Source organism: Esox lucius, chromosome 6, assembly GCF_011004845.1.
Source record: "Esox lucius isolate fEsoLuc1 chromosome 6, fEsoLuc1.pri, whole genome shotgun sequence".
In the NCBI taxonomy this organism is placed as follows: domain Eukaryota; kingdom Metazoa; phylum Chordata; class Actinopteri; order Esociformes; family Esocidae; genus Esox; species Esox lucius.
Window position 1 is genome coordinate 5,818,583 of NC_047574.1, and position 22,404 is coordinate 5,840,986.

The 22,404-nt window shown below is 43.8% G+C and overlaps 1 protein-coding gene across 10 annotated transcripts in view; it reads right to left on the minus strand.

The window, feature by feature from the left end:
- dock1 (dedicator of cytokinesis 1) overlaps positions 1-22,404 on the minus strand; it is a 263,696-nt gene that overhangs the window by 11,697 nt on the left and 229,595 nt on the right. For all 10 annotated transcript variants that reach the window (XM_034292884.1, XM_034292883.1, XM_034292881.1 and 7 more), the window contains 6 exons: positions 20,263-20,404; positions 19,890-19,971; positions 15,819-15,903; positions 13,848-13,934; positions 10,133-10,309; positions 9,882-9,965 (listed from right to left, as the gene is read on the minus strand). In XM_034292884.1, the coding sequence (XP_034148775.1) occupies positions 9,882-9,965; positions 10,133-10,309; positions 13,848-13,934; positions 15,819-15,903; positions 19,890-19,971; positions 20,263-20,404 (657 nt within the window). The remainder of the gene's footprint in view (positions 1-9,881; positions 9,966-10,132; positions 10,310-13,847; positions 13,935-15,818; positions 15,904-19,889; positions 19,972-20,262; positions 20,405-22,404) is intronic.

Genomic DNA, 22,404 nt, shown 5'->3' on the forward strand with positions numbered 1-22,404 from the left:
TGAAAATGTAATGCAGTGCAACAATTATAACTGACATATTTATTTTCTTTACACTCAAAACACACAAAATGTATTACAGTTCAGAGACTACTTCAGACGCATGCACAAATGTATAATATTGTGTCTCGCAAGCAGACAGAGTGGCTAATATAATTAAAACAGATTAAAACTTTAAAACATGACAGTCCTAAATTCACAAGTTCACCGTAGTATGTCAGGAATTACAAGATTTTGTCCGTAATATTTAGTCAAGAGCGAAAGGGGCAATCTGTGATCTGAACCACAACAAAGCAGCACATTTTTCCTGTCAAACAGCTATAGGTGGCATCTGGAGAAATATAACCGCCTTCAAATTCAAAGACCGAGGTAAGAACACAATCAACTGATCAGCCATCAAAGGACAAAATTACAGCCCAAAATGACATTGTATCTGCACTAGGGCTGTCACAGTAAAATGTTAATGCATGCAATTCATTTCAAATGTTTAATGTCATTAATGGTTTTTCGCATAAGAACCATCCGTAGCCAGGGCTTGATTTTAGCGTTGAGCAGGAGCTTTCCGGAGCGTGATACAGTCACTTCATGCTGTTTTTGCAACAGCATACCTTCAACATCTTGACCAGTGCCAGAGCTGTCTGGAGCGCTTCACTCGTACTTTTTTTCTATATAGCAACGTAGAGTAGTAGACATTTGCGTCGTGAATTGTGATTCCACTTTGTTTAACCCGCGACTTGTCACGTACTGGCACTTCACCATGTAGGGCGCCAGTACGCTGCGTGAGGAAGACAAATTGAAACTACAGCATCAGATGGGAGCGCAGTATATAAAAGAATGACAGACAACACACTAGATAGCCTAGGTCGTAGCACAATATCAGCTACAGGATGTTACCTTGAAAAGCTTAGGTGTGATTCAGGGTCGGCTCAAGTGCCTGGACACCCAGCAGCTCTCCAGATTGATTGGATGATGCGGTGTAATGACAGTATGTCATTGGAGGAAGGTATGAAGGGGTGTCTGGCGGGGGAGGGTAATCTGTATTACGACACCAACACAATTGTACCAGACAAATAAGCCCCACCCAGCCTGACTGTGGTGGAGTGAACATGGGGTCACTACAGTAATTGGGTAGATTACAATGTTGTTTTGTGTGTGTCCCGTGAATAGATGTTTACGCATGTCTCCCCAAAACCTACTAAACGAGGGTAAAGTTAGCTGTTGAAACAATATTCTTCTTTAGGGCCAATTTTTAAACACATTTTGCAATTCCAATTAAGCCTGATCACATGATTAATCAGGGTTCATTATTATAATTGCTTTAATAACTGAAGTCATGAAGCAGAAAAAGGCATATACCACAAGCTAAACACTAGTTTGTCAGGAACATGGTGTGCTAGAAAGAATTATTCGGCTATTGCTTTTTTGTTACAAATTTGCACCTTTGAGTTTAGTGCACCTCTTATGACAAATTGTACATATCAAAATGAATAACATATAAGTCTTTCATTCTCCCTTCTGTTTACCTGGAAAGGCAAATGAGACATCAGACTTCTGATGAATAAAGGCAGAATTGACACAAAGTGGCTTTTATCTCTACTTTGAAAGGCCGTCAGGAAGTTTTCCATATGCATATGCACTTTTATAAATGCATATTCTAATTCGTTTTTAATAAATAAAAAATATTCATTATGTTCCAATTGTGCTGGGTAACATTGACAATTATCCTGCCTTTTTATACTCCATGTAGAATAATATATCTTTCTGCTGGATTAAATTCCATATTGGTGTAGGCTTAGATATCATATCATGAAAGGTAATGTCATGTAATCCAAAATGTCCTTTTAATGATGTTTCATATTTAATAAAACATCAGGTGTTTGGCTCACATAAAACGAAGGTAGAGTTTTAATATCTCACAACGTGACGTTAGATAGCTCCCCATCCTGAAAGCGGATTCGGTCAGATTAGGAAAGACACTCATGTTTCTAAGAGATAATCTATCCAAATCTTTCTCTGTAAAGAACACATACTAAAATGTAACGGGGACAGCACTGAGAGTCCAGGAGGCGCCCTCATGTTCCAACCCATACAAAGGTCTAGACCATGAACACTGAGACCACACGCCTAAAAGAGAGAGAAAGAAACATACAAACAGAGAGAAACATTTTAGCCCTGAGGACATCGCAGAGTCCTGTTATTATTTTGCTGTGCTTGGTTCCACCAGCTAAATGCTGCTCAACTATGAAGACAGACTGATTGTTTGCACGCAGCCAGTGAGGGTCTCCCGTGATATCAAGCATCTTTACAATCCCTGCAGGGACACTCTGAGCAGGGAGAGAGAGCGGCAGAGTGAGACAAACCGAGATGGACAGCGAGACAGGAAGGGGTGGGAGCTAAGAGAGAGAGAGAGGGATAGATAGACAGCAATGAAGAACGTGATGGGGCAGAATCCACCTTGTTTCCCAGGATACCCACATCTATTTATAGCGCGTGCGCGCGCACACACACACACACACACACACCTTGTTGCCAGATACACACACACATCAGTAGCATGATAAAACACCACAGTGTTGGCATAGCAACGCACTATAAAAAGGTTATCGTAGGTCAGTGGTTCTCAAACTGCATGGGGTATGAAGACATACATGCAAACATCCCTTTTGTTCAACCAACAACAACAAATAAAACAGATATTAGCAAACAATAAAATACAATATTAATTTATACAAAGAAACTTGTTCCCACGATACTCTACCAATCAAGTTTGTAAAGTAGCAGTTCCTGTATTCCCCCCCATTTCTTTTTAAACATTAATTAATAATAATTCAAGCCTCATGGCAAAATGTGTAGATGTGCAGGAAATTTGTTTCAAAGCTGCAACATTTTCTTTCAGACGCCAAAATGTGGGTTTTTAAAATGATCCTTCCCAGGGCTGAAGAACTTGGTTTATTCAGCCATGCACTGCCAAAGTCATAGTAAAATTCCTTGTGTGCTATTATTATTAGTTTCCTTCAATCTCAGTCGAACTGTGCTTTGATTATGAGGGGTCCAATGATGAATCCCATGGCCCTAAAAATTTGAGAGCCGCTGTTAGATGTATACTGTTAGTTTTAAGTCAAATGGAGCCTATAAACATGTATACAAGACAGAAATTACTCCAGAAATGAGGTTCGTTAACATGAGCTAAAATGGTATAGAGACAGCGAAGGTTAAGTGAGAAAGGATAAGCTAGCAGGAGAGCAAGAATTGGAATGGAAAAAAAGAGAGAGATTGAGAAATTGGGATTTTCCAACTAGAATCCATAGTTAATATCTGCTAATTGGTCCCCAGTGAGGGAAGACAACTAGACAGTTCAAACAGGCAGAGAGTAGAAACACCCTCTGCAATATTTCACCGCCATCATTTAGAAAAGGAAAATCTCACACATTAAATATGAGTGGTGGCTTTTTCAATTTCAGATGGGCTTTTCATGGTCGCAAAGGGGAATGAGATGCGCTGCTCGCTAGTGGTGTGCGTTTCCTCCTCTCAGTCCATATGGCAGAGTCAACCAGATGGCTTTTAGATGCCATTGAGACGGCTGATGAGATTTATACAGTATAATTCTGGTAATGTAACTAGTTATTGTTTAGGGTCCTGTCATTAAAGAGTACTATATATGGGCTTAGTCAGACAGCCACCCGGAGGAGCCAGTAGTTTGTAACAGCCTTTGGAGTTGAATTCATAACCACCTGTGAGTCATACCTAACAGTCAACCCTGTGGAAAGCCTAGCGGTTAGATCAGTTGACCGATAACTAAAAGGTTGCTAGACTGAATCCCCTAGCGGACAGGCTGAAAATGTGTTGCTCTGTCCTTGAGCAAGACAGTCAACCTTAATCGCTCCTCGGAAAATCAACCCAGCAGGACACAGCACCACTTTATTTCCAACAGGTCACGTTCAATACCGAAGCCAAATTCTGATTTCTATGCGTCCCAATTGCGGCTCCAAAGCTGTGCAAGCCAGAACTGGTGCTGCGTACACTGCATCTTGTCACTGCATCCTGTCACTGCAACATCACTTCACTAACCCTGGGGTTGGAAAGGGTTAACCACACAAAGCCAATGAATCTGGTCGATCAATACTGCTCGTGCTTCCCCATCTATGACCGACGGCACACAGTGCTTTATTTCATGAGCACATAACAAAACCTCAGGTTTTATTGTACTGACAAATGATTTGCCTGTATAGCTAATTTACCTCTGCAGTGTCTGTCAGGGAAGTTAATGCACTACAACAAAGGCTCAGCTTAACTAAACCCAGACAATATTATGCTGTCAAAAACATTTCAGGAGGTTAACAGACAATTTCTCATGATCCACAATGTGCACACCTAAGCGTTCCCACAGTAACTTACCAAGGCCCTACAGCAAACATGGGATTGGATGGTTGACAGATGCAACCTGCAATTCCTCATACTCTTAATCCTGTGTCTTAACTGTCTCATACTCTTAATCCTGTGTCTTAACTGTCTCATACTCTTAATCCTGTGTCTTAACTGTCTCATACTCTTAATCCTGTGTCTTAACTGTCTCGTACTCTTAATCCTTCGTCTTAACTGTCTCATACTCTTAATCCTTCGTCTTAACTGTCTCATACTCTTAATCCTGTGTCTTAACTGTCTCATACTCTTAATCCTGTGTCTTAACTGTCTCATACTCTTAATCCTGTGTCTTAACTGTCTCATACTCTTAATCCTGTGTCTTAACTGTCTCATAATCTTAATCCTGTGTCTTAACGGTCTCATAATCTTAATCCTGTGTCTTAACTGTCTCATACTCTTAATCCTTCGTCTTAACGGTCTCATACTCTTAATCCTGTGTCTTAACTGTCTCATAATCTTAATCCTGTGTCTTAACGGTCTCATACTCTTAATCCTGTGTCTTAACTGTCTCATAATCTTAATCCTGTGTCTTAACGGTCTCATACTCTTAATCCTGTGTCTTAACGGTCTCATACTCTTAATCCTGTGTCTTAACGGTCTCATACTCTTAATCCTGTGTCTTAACTGTCTCACACTCTTAATCCTTCGTCTTAACGGTCTCATACTCTTAATCCTTCGTCTTAACGGTCTCATACTCTTAATCCTGTGTTTTAACTGTCTCATACTCTTAATCCTTCGTCTTAACGGTCTCATAATCTTAATCCTGTGTCTTAACTGTCTCATACTCTTAATCCTGTGTCTTAACTGTCTCATACTCTTAATCCTTCGTCTTAACGGTCTCATACTCTTAATCCTTCGTCTTAACGGTCTCATACTCTTAATCCTTCGTCTTAACGGTCTCATACTCTTAATCCTGTGTCTTAACGGTCTCATAATCTTAATCCTGTGTCTTAACTGTCTCATACTCTTAATCCTTCGTCTTAACGGTCTCATACTCTTAATCCTGTGTCTTAACTGTCTCATACTCTTAATCCTGTGTCTTAACAGTCTCATAATCTTACACCTACGTCGTAGCCATTTCATGCTCTAACAACTACGTCCTAGACATTTATCATGCACTTCTGCCTCATAGTTGTCCGTTGACAAGGAAATAAATAAACATACAATTATGCAACACCTGCATGTTGAAGAATTTTCAATGTTGAAGAATGGTGAAGAATTTTCAATCATGCTAAAGTTAAAACATTTTCAGAATTACTGCTATCAATTCGTGATAATGATTATCTATCTAAAAACATTAAGGGGAAAAAATGTGTTACAAGATTTCCACCTGACAATGATGAGTTCTCTCTGTGACTAGTACAGGTATTCCAGGATGAAATCTATCACACGACGGGATTTCTCTTTAATTGGCATACTATGACAGATAGTTCAAGCTGATATCTCTCACATGCTTGCAGGTTTTCATTTAATTCCCAGGTTTAGGCTCTAACTGAAGTTTCTTTTCCTGCTTCCCTCCTTCATTAGTCTTGTTTATATAGATTCGTGTTCAGGACACTAACTAGCTCTCTGATAGACAGAGACATCTGCTCTCCTCAAACAGATAACTTCCCTCGTTCTCTTCCTGTTTACATTTTAGTCGTTTATCAGATGCTCAAATCCAGAGTAGCTTACAATTAGCGCTTTCATCTTAAGATAGCTGGGTGGGACAACATATCAGAACAGTCTCACATACACTTTACCTCGAGACAGTAGTCATCACCGCAAAGTTGATCAAGTTATTTGATGATAATGTATATAAGTCAGAGTTACAAAAGTCAGAGTTACTCAAGATTCTCATCCCTTTACCACTTTAAGTCATGATTTCACTCAGACTGTTGCATTTGAGAAAGGTGCGTGTGTGGCAGAGTGTGCGCATGTGTGTGTGTTGGTGAATGTGTCTCTCTCTTCCTGTCTTTCTGACAAATCCATGGGATAAAACACTGCAGAGCAGAACTTAAACTTTTTAATTACCCTCCCCATGGCAATGATAGGATGCCATGCCTGACCTGCTTCATGACTTATAACGTAGACTAGATCCAAAGCACTGAGCTGGTGTGGATTTCTTCTGACATGCAGAATATTCTAGCCTAGCACAACCAATACATTGCTCATACTTGAGTTCACTTAAGACTAAGATTACTCAAAGGCCTAGAATAAATAGGACGAAAAATAATGCATCTTCTATTCATTTGCATTTCTATTTTCCTAACTCAGTCAAACAAACAAAGCACATGATTTGAACAGAGGAGGAGTTTTTCCTTGGCAATATGTCTTCAGCGGGAGGAGCGAGACTTGAACATGCAGGTGATAGAAAGTCATGGGAGCAACAATGGCTTGCTACAAGGGAACTTATAGATTACACCTTTACATGAAACGTTCCTGCAAACCCCAGGACTTTCTCTCTGACTGATGAGATTGTTTTGGTCAAAAGAAAAGTACACCCAAACATTCCAGTCCAGCTTTAAAATAAAAAAGAAGAGGATTAAAGCGCTGGACTGATACTTAAAGATGCAAAGTGGGACTTGATGATCTGAGGGCGTGTTGATTGGTCTACTGTGAGGGCATTTCAGATGATCCCTTATGAGGGCTTATCGGTGCTCCCCATCATTTTCCTAATGGAATGGCGATATACAAGGACAAAGGATGTGAAGAAATTGGTTATTAAAGAATAAAGGTTGTGAGGAAGGTAAAACCAGAGCGTTGGGAGGGACAGTCTGAAGCGCTGGACATCCTCAGTCCATCACCATATTTCACTCCCTCTGAAAATCCCAACCCGTTCACAAGGCCAACCTGAAATGATTTTCCTGGATAGTCACCACCACTAGAAGTGACCTGGAGTAAGGAATGATTTTAGGTTGTTTTGTTTAGTCAGAGCCCAAGAAGAAGTTAATAATACACTATTTATAAAGCAATTGTGGTAGGGACACGGTATCCAATAAAAATGCTTTCAGTATCTCCATTAAACGCCTGGCTGTCATTATTCTCCCAACTCATTCTGAAAGGTAACAGGTCCTTCGAGGTCAACCCTCTTGCTGTAGGAAGCATGTCTTGAAATCAAATCCTTTGAAGAATCCCTGCTAACCTTTTCCTGACCCCGTTCTGAAAGTGAATGTTTTTTAGAACGCTTGCGTAAGAGAACTTTTGGCCATCACTTTTAATTCAAACATTTCTTTTAACACAATGTCTCTATGATACCGTACCTACTAAGTAACGCAACTTTATTTTCTAACTTTGGACTTGCACTAGGAAACAGTTCTGTAAGTAAAAACGTTTTTGGTCCTTATCGTAGCCCCATTAGGAATCAAACCAGTTAAATGGATTTCATAAAGCTAGTTTTACTTCAGCACTTGTCACGTACTTATATAAGTATCAAGATTAAAACCCTAAAGAACAAGCAACAACAAGAACATGATGAACAGAGGATGTGGAAAACTCCCTCGTAGGGATAGAACATAGGATTTATAAAGAACACACTCAAATTCAATTCTGTATGTGCCAACCCCTAAACAGAAGTCATCGCAGTAGCTACGTGTAAATCCGGTTCTATGAATGAACCACCAATGCAATCAGTGGGGCTTTTACATGGGCTGGCAGATATTCCTCAAACAACAGTTTGTAAAATGCTTACTTAGATGACCAGATGTAGGCCACATCGAACAGAGGCAAAGTTAACAGAACCTTGCCAAATCTAACACGACGGAAAAGATAAGACTTCCAACCAGGTCTCAAAACCTGATTATTTATTTAAACGGTAGGTACCAAGAAGTTACAATTGCTCAGAAAACCCGGTGACATCCTGAAAGGAAGAAACGCCACGATGTCAAACCTCACAAACACAATGGAACTTACAAGTGAATGTGTGCAGGTGTGTGGCTCTCTGTGGGCGTGCGTGCGTGTGCATGAAAGAGACGCTAATGTCATGTTCCTGTATGACTCACCTAGCCTAGGGAATGAGATAATAATACATTCTAATTTATTGAACTTCTATATCTTCTTTTCATAGAATCTCAAGGCTCTTAGATACATGAGTAGACATTGACTTTCTTCCAGGGAAAATCAGTTATATTGCTATTCCATTGCTAACAGAAGGATGACCTATTTTGATAAAGAAAACACCTATTAAAATCTCTTCCACCTGCATGCAAGAGGTAGGTTTAATGGAACAACTACTGACGTGTGTCTGTGTCCCCCCACTGGTGAGTGTGTCTCTCGATCGTTAATCATCATGCGAGCGCGCATGGTGGATTCCCCGGAATGAAAACGGTCGTGCCGAGTTTTCCTCCAGGCTGGGAACTACAAACATACATTTAAACAATGTTCAAATTAACACCATTAAAAACTTGAACGTTAGAGCTTGTTCCATTCCCTGCATGCAAACTATATTCCTAGGAAATAATGATGGTGTGAGAAAGAAAGGAGAGGGGGGAGAGAAGGAGAGCCAAGAGGAGGTAGAGAAGGGAGGTGGGTTGGGGGAGGGGGGGAGAGAAGGGAGGTGGGTTGGGGGAGGGGGGAGAGAAGGAGAGCCAAGAGGAGGAGAGAAGGGAGGTGGTTTGGGGGGGGAGAGGATGTGATGAGAGAAAAGGATATTGATCCAGGAGGCTGTGCTACAATGAGCAGATTAAAGCTCTGAAGCGAGTATTTGTGTTTGTATCTGCTCCCCCCTCCAGGATCTCTAAGGGCGCGGAGCGGGAAAAAGCTCCATGCTGGTTTTTTCACTCGTCAATTTCATGCATGGAACTCATCTAACTTTAGAATAGAATGTTTGGAACTCCAGAATGCTTAGAACTGCAGAATGCTTGGAACATTGGAACGCTTGGAACTTTGGAACTGTAGGATGCTTGCTTCAGCACACTCCCATTTTCTTATCTCTCAGGAACTTTAACGAACACAGGGCTGTGTTCAGTTCTGTCAGGATCATCAGGGAGGGGACGATTCTCTTCACGCTCATCAGCCAGCGTTCTGTTTTCTGCTGGATCATTTCTATCTAAATAAATAACCCTCTTCATAGCCAGCTTCGGTGGCACAGTCTCAACCGAGGTTATCACAGGGCCAGAGGAGAATGCCATGACATATACAGCACCTAAACTAATCTCCATCCTCGCTGTATCCTTCTGAAAATAGGACGTGGTGTTTACTCACCATACGTAAATACCAGAGGAAGGTGGCAGTGAGAGATACCAGAGACTGGAATCACAGTAATGTGCTTGACACCACTGGACATTTCAAACCATCACATTAACAAGCGAACCTGGCAGACAGCTTTGCATCGTTGTGTTGATCCGAGGTAAATGAATGCAAGACTGCAGCCATGCGCACGGTAGATAACGGTTAACAAACGTTTCATGACCACCCCATCCCTGTGACCGCTGCTAAGCATGTGTGTGTGTGTGTACGTCAGTTTGTGTATGCATCAGTCTAACCTGCCAGGCGATGAGGTCCTTCAGTTTCTCCAGTTTCTCCTGGTCATCTGGATGCTCCTCCTGATACTTCTCAGTGAAGAATGCCTGGAGGAGGACGAGAACCTCCTCAGCTCTTATGTTTACACAGCACATACTGTGTATTTGTGCGTGCGCATATACATTCAATTAGATTCAGCTTTATTATCACTGAACAAGCACAAGAACAGCAGAACGAAACGCAGACAGCTTCTAACCCGGACATTAAATCGTACCTTCTCATAGTTGGTGAAGCCCCCCATTACAGCGGGGTCAACGATGCCGTTGAGAAGCATGGAGAGGGGGTTGATGGGAAGGTTGGGGTCACTCAGGTGGCGCTGCACCATGTTGCTGATCTTCTCATTGGTCAGTTGCATCGTCTCCATGGCATTCTCCAACGGGCTGATCTCCTCCTGAGGAAGCAGGAAGATCAACACAACAAGGGTCAGAATTCAGTTTCGATTCAGGTTGAGGGTCATCGGGCGATTGGTTTTTAATTCAAATGTTAAACATCACTGTGACTAAGGTATGCATCACCAGAGAAAACAACCGTTTCTATAGTTCTGGAAGGATTTGTGACTGTAAATCCTGGGCCAGCCTCTTGAAAAGATGGATCATTAGGCCAGTAAGAGGTCAGAGGGATGGGTTTAGATGAATCATAAGGGCCAGTAAGACCAGAGGTCAGAGGGATGGGTATAGATGGATCATTAGGCCTGAAGACAAGTAAGACCAGAGGTCAGAGGGATGGGTTTAGATGGATCATTAGGCCAGTATGATGAACAAACAAATGAACCATGGGGGACCCAAATCATCTGGCTGCTAATCTGTCTGTTTCTATGCAGAAGGGTGTTTGTGTGCCTGGCCTGGTCAAGATGTTATTATTAGTGAAAGAAACTACAAGGTAGGGAATTTAGCTTCGGTCTAAACATGTACAAGATTGTTTGCAATCTAAGTAAATCTTGTCAATGTGTTCTTGGGTTTGTCGTCTTGCCACAAAATCCACTTGTTCTGAGTTACAACCACCTGGCAGATCCAAGCAGGTTTTGGCCTAAAATCATCTAGTACTTGGTTACATTCATTTACCATTTACCATAACAGGGGCCCTGGAACCTGTCCAAGCTAAAAGGCCCCCTAACATTAAAGATTTTACACCAAACAGTAAGTATTCAGTTATTTCTTTTGCATACACATCCTTCCAGTGCCAATCTCTCTGCGTGTTTGTGGTCAAAGATCTCTACTTTCATTTAATCCAACCATAGCATCTAGTTCTATGCCAATGCCTTTTAACAAACTCCTACCAATTGCATTTGTTGGTTGCGCTCAATAAAGCCATTTGTTCTGGCAATCCTTTAAAATAGACTATAATGTTTATTAATTCTTATTTTGACAATACAATATCTTCCTAATACATAATTCTTTATAGTGTCCCCAAGTTAATTTGTGTGTATTACATATCATTACATGTCGCTAATTCAATGTAGACATTCTTTGTCAAGGAAAATAACAATTCTGGAGGTGGCATGACTTTTTTCTACTTCGCCCGTCAGGTTGTAATAGGAAACACACAAGGGAGTTCACCAGGGACAGAGGGACAAGAGAGACGGAGACATTAGACAGACAGAAACAGTAAAGAGAGTGAGTGAGCAATAGAGTAGAGAGACCGAGATGCGCTCTCTTGTAGACGGCAATTCCCTGGCAGTTGTGACATGAAAGGGACTAATCAAAGTGACAAATAAAGTGTAATTGATAACAGAACACGTAGGGAGCCTAATTACTCCGAGTACAGCGTTTGTTGTTTGACCAAATAACGAGCCATTAACAGGATCAGACAACTGAGGCAGTAGACAGTGTGTGATTGATAATGTTAATCCAGAAACAGGTACTTCTCAATTTCACCATCTCTCTCTCTCTCCCCCCGAGTCTCACTCTCTCTCCCCCCGAGTCTCACTCTCTCCCCCCCCGAGTCTCACTCTCTCTCCCCCCGAGTCTCACTCTCTCTCCCCCCGAGTCTCACTCTCCCCCCCCCCGAGTCTCACTCTCCCCCCCCCCGAGTCTCACTCTCCCCCCCCCGAGTCTCACTCTCCCTCCCCCCGAGTCTCACTCTCTCTCCCCCCGAGTCTCACTCTCTCTCCCCCCGAGTCTCACTCTCTCTCCCCCCGAGTCTCACTCTCTCTCCCCCCGAGTCTCACTCTCTCTCCCCCCGAGTCTCACTCTCCCCCCCCCGAGTCTCACTCTCTCTCCCCCCGAGTCTCACTCTCCCCCCCCCGAGTCTCACTCTCCATCCCCCCGAGTCTCACTCCCCCCCCCCCCCCGAGTCTCACTCTCCCCCCCCCCCCCCCGAGTCTCACTCTCCCCCCCCCCGAGTCTCACTCTCTCTCCCCCCGAGTCTCACTCTCCCCCCCCCCCGAGTCTCACTCTCCCCCCCCCCGAGTCTCACTCTCCCCCCCAGAGTCTCACTCTCTCTCCCCCCGAGTCTCACTCTCTCTCCCCCCGAGTCTCACTCTCTCTCCCCCCGAGTCTCACTCTCTCTCCCCCCGAGTCTCACTCTCCCCCCCCCCCCCGAGTCTCACTCTCCCCCCCCCCGAGTCTCACTCTCTCTCCCCCAGAGTCTCACTCTCTCTCCCCCCGAGTCTCACTCTCTCCCCCCCGAGTCTCACTCTCCCCCCCCCGAGTCTCACTCTCTCTCCCCCCGAGTCTCACTCTCTCTCCCCCCGAGTCTCACTCTCCCCCCCCGAGTCTCACTCTCTCCCCCCCCGAGTCTCACTCTCCCCCCCCCCCTCGAGTCTCACTCTCCCCCCCCCGAGTCTCACTCTCCCCCCCCCCCCCCCCCGAGTCTCACTCTCTCCCTCCCATGTCTCTCTATCCCAGATCTCTCATTCTCTCTACCTCCCTCTCCCTCCCCCACCCATCTCTCCCTCCCCCAGTATCTCCTTCTCACCCTCCACCACTCACCCTCTTTCCCAGTCCCTTCCTCTCTCCCCCCAACCTCCCTCTCTCCCCCTCTCCCCAGTCTCTTCCTTCTGCACTCATTTTCTCCCTGTCAACAGAGCTTCCTTTTCCCAGTATCAGGGTGGTATTACAAACAAGAAATTGATAGAACAATTACAGAGATATTATAAGACATTGTGTTCGTGTGGAAAGGCAACATACTGTCTGTCAATTCAGCGACTGCAAAGTGCTTGTGTGTTTTGTTGGTATACAGCAGAGGCGCCATTCTGCATTCAAGCGATTATCTCATTTACAATGAAATCATCCAGGTAATTGAATCCAGGCATTGGGCTCTGCGCTTGTTCCAGTAGGCATTTGCTCGGTAGCTATTTTCTATGGATACTTTCTTTAAAAAGCAAGGGGGAAATCGATGGACGGCAGTGAAAGTGGAAAGTGTGTGTGTGCGTGCCAGCCTGTGTATGTGTGTGTGCCAGCCTGTGTATGTGTGTGTGTGCCAGCCTGTGTATGTGTGTGCGTGCCAGCCTGTGTATGTGTGTGCGTGCCAGCCTGTGTATGTGTGTGCGTGCCAGCCTGTGTATGTGTGTGCGTGCCAGCCTGTGTATGTGTGTGTGTGCCAGCCTGTGTATGTGTGTGTGTGCCAGCCTGTGTATGTGTGTGTGTGCCAGCCTGTGTATGTGTGTGTGCCAGCCTGTGTATGTGTGTGTGTGCCAGCCTGTGTATGTGCCAGCCTGTGTATGTGTCAGCCTGTGTATGTGTGTGTGCCCAGAGGACTGGCTTGTCTCCTGTACCTCTAATCAGTGGTGTGCACCAGTTAAGTGGACCAATAAGATCAATGTTTCGTGTAGAGCACATATCCTGATTTGATTAGTAAGGTCTGCTTGGCGCCCAAGCTCATCACACTCAATGGAGTCCACCTTGACGTATGGACACACACACACACACACACACACACACACACACACACACACATCGGGTGAAGACTGACTGGATATACAAACTCACCGTGGAGACAGACTTGACCTCGAACCATCGCAGTATCCCGGGCAGTTTGTAGGCCGTGGCGTAAGTGGTCCTCTCTATCCACATGTTCTGGAAAATAAATATTTGTAGAATTGTTTTCTTGGAAAGTGAATGATTCGGAAAGCTTTTCTGTCTTCCGTTGAGCCGACAGGAATGAAAGGACAAACCGGACTAAATTACAGGTGCTCGAATTACGACAGGACAAGAGCATACGTTGGGAATCGCCTGTGAAATCACTCTTATTTTACGGGAAACCCTCTCATGCTGGTGTTTTTTATGTACAGCAGAAGACGTGTAATAGCCGACTCAAACCTCAACTAGGGCTGTGGCGTGGAAAAGGATGAACTAAGTTGTGTGCGCGAAAGACGTGTGTTGTGTCCTTGTGGTGGGGGTGTGTTAGCATTGTGCGCTCATGTGTTGTGTGTGTCGCTCATCGTGAGGCAAGCAGACATCCCAAATGAAAGGGACTCCCCACACACACACACACACACACACACACACACACACACATCAGAAACACCTCCACTCTATTAGAAGTAATGACTCACAATCCCCAAGGAAAACCAAAACAGGATAAAAACAAGTATTTCCCTTCAGTTGCTTTTAAATAAATGGTTATATTTTTATTTTTGTGTCAGATAATGACAGGGGAATATACCAGTGGCATTCCCTTTCATTTTTCCCCCCAATTTAAGTTCAGTTGTTCCTACTGGGCTTCACTTTCCCTCTTTCTGTGGCAGAGATCCCCCAAAACCACACAAAAAAGGTTCAATTTCAGACAAAATTGGTTGTCGCATTTCGTCATCACTTGCCATAGATTACAATTTTCCAATCAATTCAGATCAAATAAAAACAAATTATAATATCCCACTGTCACACAATGCCACATATACATATTCTCTGTGTTTTTGTAAACCGCATCAATAAAAACATGGATTTATGGCAAAGTGGAATGAATAAAAATAAGCGGAAGCAGGCATTATTCAGAATAACCATTTGATATGATCAGTTTATTTACAGGGTTAACTGTTCATTTTATAATACTGAAATTAGACAACTTCAGTCCAAAGCCAACAACCAGACTTGCTATATTTCTTATGTTGACTATTTTGTATTTGTCCCGGTAGGCCTCACCAAGCCTGTATCAAACAAGCAAAGATCATGACCCCATGGTTATGCCAGTAAATTATTATTTGGAAAATAATGCACATATTAAATCCTTCAAAGTCTGTTCAGAAAAGGAAAACTTGTGTCCCAACCTACATATTATTTACGCTTCTGTCGTCCAACGGCACGTGGGATAAAAACGCACTACGCTGAATGGGACGTGAACAGACTACACCAGGTGGCCTATTTTCCCAGGGTTACATCAGCCTGTGATATCAGACAGGTTGATTAATGTGCTGTAACTCATTTAATTCAGCAAAACGGTGAAATAATACATGTCGTTGGTTATTTTCCTTTGTTTGGTCCAGACTGCCACCTCGAACTGCTGCAAACCACACTACATTAAGAATGGAATTGGACCGAAATCCTCCCTTTTAAACACAAGATTGGGATTGTTAAAGTCAACTTGCATAAAAACAAGGGGATGAGCCTGATATTTGCTACATGTACATCGGCGCCAAGTTAAGGGACCGACGACCCAACTAAATTACGGAACCTCTGTGTGTTAATAAATATAAGTTTAATAACCGCAGCACTGGAATATCACTTTACGTCAATTCATTGTTCAACATGTAGGCTACATCATATTATCATGTAGTGGTTACAGCTTCACTTCTACGGGATATGCCACCGTGATAAGAGACTGTGCCCGACCAAAAAAAATCAGCGCGTTTACATAACAGGCATTCTCTGTAAATAATAAAACACCCATGACCACAAACAGAATATTAGTAAATAAGGAAAACGGCCAAAGAAAGTTAGATTAAGTTAAATATGAACATTTACCGCAAACTCGTTGTCTGGATCCTTCTCTCCTTTTCTCACAGGCCTGGAATACTGGAATTTATGCACTTCATTCACTGTGTAAAAACTGGAGTGAGAGAGAACCAAGAAGGCAACACAGTTAGTACCAACCAAATCAACAGTAAACCAGAGGTAAACTCTCAGACACCAAAAGCATGAAAAACAGCACATTTAAATGGTACCTTGCACTTAACAGACAGGAAATTAAGAAAAACCTTGACCATGTACAAACATAATGAGCATGGCTTCGTTATTGAGAGGGGCCGCCACAGGCAGAACCTTGTCTAGGGAGAATTCAGATTTTTCGCACGATGCCCACAACATTAAGTGGAAACTGAGCTGGACTGTCCTAAACTCATTTCAAAAGTATCACCAAATTAAAGACATTTTTTGCAGACCATACAGACCCGCAAATTTGAATACTGATAAAACATTGAAAAACCCGGTAAAATACCACAATGTACAGCTGAAACATTTGCCATGGAACACAAACCCAATTTTAAACCTAACCAACAAATATTCTATTCCCCTTTTTGCCCTTGTTCATCTTGTGATTATTTGCATGTTTTAATACATTATGTTATAATGTAACATTCAAAATGTTTAATTCAGCAGGCTGTTATCCTCCTACTTGAGTCATTATACATTCCTTACTTTTCAGTTGCATTGGCAATGTAAACAAATGTTTCCAAGACAATAAAGCAAAATATAAATGAGAAAGAGAAATCAAGAAAAGGCAAACAGAAAGAATAGGATGAGAAAGGAGAAAAAAAAAAGAAAAAGGCAGAATAGGAAATACATTTGAATAAACTGCTTGGCTGACATTTGCTTTGATTGAGTAGCATCAACATCTTTAGTTGACTGACTGGATAGACTGGCTGTCCATAGCTGTGATTAACTGCATGAAATTATGTACATGGACTTGACATGTGTCCATGCAAAGGTCAGCGGTACCAGTCCCAGAGGCAGGGCTGAATTTTAACATTTACTGAAATACAGACAGATAACTGGCCATGGCAGCGATGAACCTGCTACTTAGGTTAATAGACTTCTCACAGAGACTACTGTCAAGCTTTGGAAGGCACACTGCTCTATAATTTGACTCGCTGTCCTAAATTGCATTACGTTTCTGGTATGTTCTGGGCCCGGGCAGAATTACACACATTATTGATCATTCTGAAAGGATGCAGTGGGAGCTTGACCAAGGCCACATTCATGTAATGTCTTATAATGTCATTTCAAAAATAACTGTTCCTTTGGAGGAAGAAATAGTTCCCCTGGACTAAATCCAGCCAATGGGGAAGGGGTTATCCATGGCTAATGAAAAGCAAGCATTCTATTTTCCATTTGGTGTCTGCTTGCTTCGTTCAATCACGCAATCAATCAAATTCATTTTACAAAGCCCTTTTTACATCAACAGCTGTCATGAAGTGCTTTTACAGATAACCAGCCTGTAACGCCAAAGAGCAAGCAACAACAGAGTTAAGCTAGTTTGCTGACTGCCTGTTGCGTCCTGGGCTCTGTCTGCTCTAGGCTGTCCGTTACTGTTCTAGGCTGTCCGTTACTGTTCTAGGCTGTCCGTAGCTGTTCTAGGCTGTCCGTAGCTGTTCTAGGCTGTCCGTAGCTGTTCTAGGCTGTCCGTAGCTGTTCTAGGCTGTCCGTAGCTGTTCTAGGCTGTCCGTAGCTGTTCTAGGCTGTCCGTAACTGTTCTAGGCTGTCCGTAACTGTTCTAGGCTGTCCGTAACTGTTCTAGGCTGTCCGTAACTGTTCTAGGCTGTCCGTAGCTGTTCTAGGCTGTCCGTAACTGTTCTAGGCTGTCCGTAACTGTTCTAGGCTGTCCGTAACTGTTCTAGGCTGTCCGTAACTGTTCTAGGCTGTCCGTAACTGTTCTAGGCATTTTGTCTGTGGGCCCGGGTGGGTGAGATGAATAAGACAGATACTGTGGCACACTCGCAAAAACACAGGCCAGCTCGTGCACACCCATGTGTTCGCTTTAAGTCAAGAGACTGGTTGTAATAGCACAAATAGAGAACATTTCATATCCTGAATTAATTCTTAAGCTGAAGAAAAACATCCAGGCTGTCCAGGTCGCTGGCAGCGCAGAAGAGGACTGAGACTGAGTGTCTATGTTAGCGCGTTTGTATGTGGTACTGTGTGCGCGTTCGTGCGAGGGTGCGCAAGAACCTCTCTGTTGCTTTGCGCTCACTCCCCTATCACATATTACAGTCACATTGTCTTATGTTTCATCTAGTAAAAACACAGAACGTTATGCCCCTTATTAAAATAACATACCTGAGCCCGCAGCGTCTGATTAGTAGGATTTGGTCAAAGTACTCCAGACTGCTTCCCAAATGGCCCCCCTACAGGGCCCGTTCTCATGCCGGGTCTCACAGGGTTGTCATGTGGAAGGCAGCCTGTGATCTGATCAGCAGATGAAGGCAGCGGCGTTGGAGCTATACCGCCACCTCAATTAAGTCATTTAAAATGCATTAGGCGCTAGGCTGAAGTTGACGGCCTGCTCTAAAACCCAGCTCCGCTACTGGCAGTTCGGATTGTGACGACCGTGATGATGAGCTTAACTGCGTCGCCACGCCTCACTGGTCTCTCCGGGAGAGGAGGGACGGAGGGGGTGGGGGGGTGGGGATGTGTAGGGGGGTAGGAGGGAGAGGAAGAGAACAGAGCGTGAGAGGGAGTAAGAGGGCGCGAGACCGAAAAATGACAAGAACATGAGTTGAGGAAGAGAGGATGGAGGGAAACTGAGAAAGGAGAAGGAGACAGACAAAGATACGGGGGAAAGAGAGGGTAACAGAAAGAGAAGCGGGTTAGGTGGTTCCTTATCAGTTCATCCCAGGCCTCTTTGAAACATCTATTTACAGAGCTCCATACTCAAATAAAATCAGTCGAATAGAAGGAAACGCAACACTACTGAAGGATCAGTGCAGAGCAGGGCCATTCAAACAGGCCTCCGTTCTCCGTGAGGAAATAACCCTTCTGCTATGCCATATTTACCAGGCATACATCCCTTTGGAAAAAGAACAAAGTTCTTTGGTCAATAAATAGCCTGGTTTAATTTAACACAGGGTTTCTGTTAGGGTATCTTCTGACATATCGGCATGCATTTACACAGCTGAGTGAATGTGGCGGGCGCGCTGTGCAGACCGGCGAGGCGGCCGGCTGTTTGTCAGCGTGCTAGCCGGCACGCACACAGCGATGTGGCCGTTTGCTCTCAGCAGAACTCTCCGTGCCAACCCTCTAATGACAGTCCACGTGCACAGTGCCTGTTTGTATGCGAGTGTGTGTTTGTGTGCGTCTATCTTAGTATCTGTCCTCCCGTGTGCAGCAGATCTGCGAACGGGAGCCCGGGAGAGTTAATAACACCGTGGAAACACACCAAGGTCAGCCGCTGTGTTTTCAACACAACACATTTACATTTAGAGTTAGTCACCCACAATCCCTGAGCAGTTCCTTAGCCTACTGCTAGCGTTTTCCCCTAGCGTACCACTGGCGTTCCGTTTACTGATGCTCGCCTGGAGCCTACCGCCGACCTCCAGCCGTTTCTATGGAAATCAAAGTGACTCCCGACTTCACATGGAGTTCTGAACACTAACAGGTGTTGAACTGCGCACAGAGAATTCAGCAGATGAAAATAAATATTCCTTTGCACGTCTCATCAGGTAGCTTCTGTGTAAACCAGATCCACATGTGGTCCTAGTCCGGCTGACCTGAAATGACGCACACACCCCGCACTGAAGCGGGAATCAGCAGTTGAAAGAAATTCAAAGCATGCTCCCCAGGCCGATTCGGTAAATGCGTGAGGGGCGGGGCAAATGTAACCTGCTGTCAACTATGTGATGGTTAGAACCAGCTCCCAGGATGTAGAGAGGTCGGTTTACAAACATTGGAGCATAGGCACAACAGTTGCACTAAACCCATGAGGCATAGAAAAGTAATATTCATCAACCAAAATAGATTAAATTACATGTAGATTTCCATAACTGTGTGTAGCAGATTGCCCCTTTAACACAGTGAGCAGAAAAAAAGGAGGGTCCATACCTGACGATCTGTTCCGAGACAGGTTTGTTCTGGAACTTTGGAGGGAGCTCCAGAATGGGCTTCACAGTGAAACATTGTATGCCTTCATCACAACCGTTAGGGGAAATATTGATGCGTTTAATAAATGAACAAAAGCTGGCCTCAATAACTTCTAGTTAACAAAGAGGTGCAACTCAGGCACAAGAAGCTCTGCTGAGTATGGACTTTTGTCTTCAGAACATATACTTCACCCGTGTGAATTATTGTGGTAAATAACTGATACGATAACTGCCGTTACTAGAAAGGGTTTCATGAATACAACTGAATCACTGACAGACAGACTGACCAACCAATCAACGGCTGGCCAATTTATTTCCATCTGTGATCAGGATACACTGTGAAGGCAAGTTCTTGATGTCTTCACTGGGCGGTGTCGTAGTCTTCATCTTGTCGGCGTTGGGGAATTGGGTGAGGAGCCTGGCCTCAAAGTCCTCTCTCCGCTCATACTCCTTACCCCTGTAGATGAACATCTTGTTCTGGAAAAGAACGCAAAAGAGATCAGCATCTTCCTTTAAAATGTATTCTGGGGCATTTTTAATATTTTACTGCAGAAAGAGAGAGACAGTGGGAAATTATTCTGAAAGAGCAGATTCAAAACCATGTTTTAGCAATATGTAATGCTGAACAACCAAACACAAAGGTTGACCTTATCTGGCTACAGGATGTGATTTTGTGGCACACTTGACGCTAAGCCAGGCTTCAGGCTAGACGTTTGAGTGCCTGGGAGTCGGGAGTTGCAGCCAACCCTCCCTGCCTTGGTCATTACACTGGATGAATAATGAGAAACCACCGAATGGGGGAGCATAAAAATGCCCATGACGGACCGTCGTGGAAAAGGAGAACTGGTTCTCAATTCTAAGATCACAAACCTGAAATACAGACAAGCCAACAGGCAGGTGGAAGCTGTTGTAAAGGTCCCTGTGGAAGGCTCCCTCTGCCCCCAACAGACTGGTGGTGCCGGTCAGGTAACCCAACGACGCATGGTCACCAAGCGGACCAGCTTCACAGTGACACCAGCCCCGTATTGGCCTCATCGACAAGAACACATGCTGTGTTCTCTGCATTCTCATCCACCCCAATAAATGTCCATGCACATGGGCAACCCAGAATATGGTACTCTTTGGAAACAGCGGCGTGGAACTGCATGTGGAATTTAGCCTTGCCGTCAAACGAGGTTGGTGCTTGGCACATTATGTTGCATTTTATTCAGTGCTAAAGAACGACAGTCCTTGGTCTGGCCAAAACACATACACACAACAGCAACACACAACACTGGGAGATACAGAGGACTTTGATCCATTCATCATTCTTATACACGTAACTACTGGGGGAAAAAAAACATTATATAAATGAAGGTTAGATCGCAAATACGAAAAAATAACCCACTAAGTGAAAGCAAACCCAAATTAGCGTAAGTCCTTGGTTCGTATGGAAGTTCAGAGAGGCCATATAAACAAGAAAATAATACCTGATTATGTCATGATCAAAACATATTAATCTCATGATCATGACATCACTTGTGTTTCGTTTTAATCAAGCAGAAAACTCCATAAATAGGAGTGGCCTTTTAGCTAGGGATTTGGGTTGTTGTGCTCAAACATCAATCATCTCTCAGGAGTTGTACAGAACGCTTGTACTTAGAAGATAGCACTCCTTCACCTCATTTAACACCGACAGATTTTACAAGGTAGCATGTTTACAGTTCTAGTTAATTGCTTTGTATTTTAGCCCACATCCCTGCTCCTGAAATATGCAGATAAGAGGTTGTTTCAGTCTGCTTATTAACCTGCCCTCTCTGGACTTCGTTGGCTCTGTCCATGAACATGCCATAAGATAAGATGTACCTGATAGTCCATTAACTAACAGAGAACATAACAATCTTTATGCTCCCAAACCAACAGAGAGACACTGAGCACAAAAAAGAAATACTGAAGAGACACAAACAGAATTTGAGCCTCTACAGGTCCCCCAGAAACGACGCCCGATACTGCGGTTTGCAGACTGTGTCGACAAACAATCAGAGGTCAAGGTGACAATAAGACAACGAGGAGAAGGTAAATGCCCCAAAATGGAGAGAAAAAACCACAACAGGTACACAGAAACAATCCAGATTGCATAAGGCAGATACGGTGAGGCTGAACCAAGGATAGAATACATTATCATAATGAACCGTCCCCATTCATCCCTCGATCAGCTGGCTCTGAATGGCCACTCCACGTGGACATCCCAAACCACATCCCACGGGCCTCCGGCATAATGGAATATATGAAGGGACTTAGTGCGCCATTTAGCACCCACTGTTCTGTTCACAGCACCGAGCTAAGTGTAACCGACTGGACCTCAGACCGGACCTGACTAGACCATTACATATAATACCAAGGTAGTTAAAAGGGCATTCAGCGGAGTTGGTCACAGTAATCGTTTGTGACATGTTGAACTACACATCGGCAAAACCAGGAACGAATAGCGAGTGCTT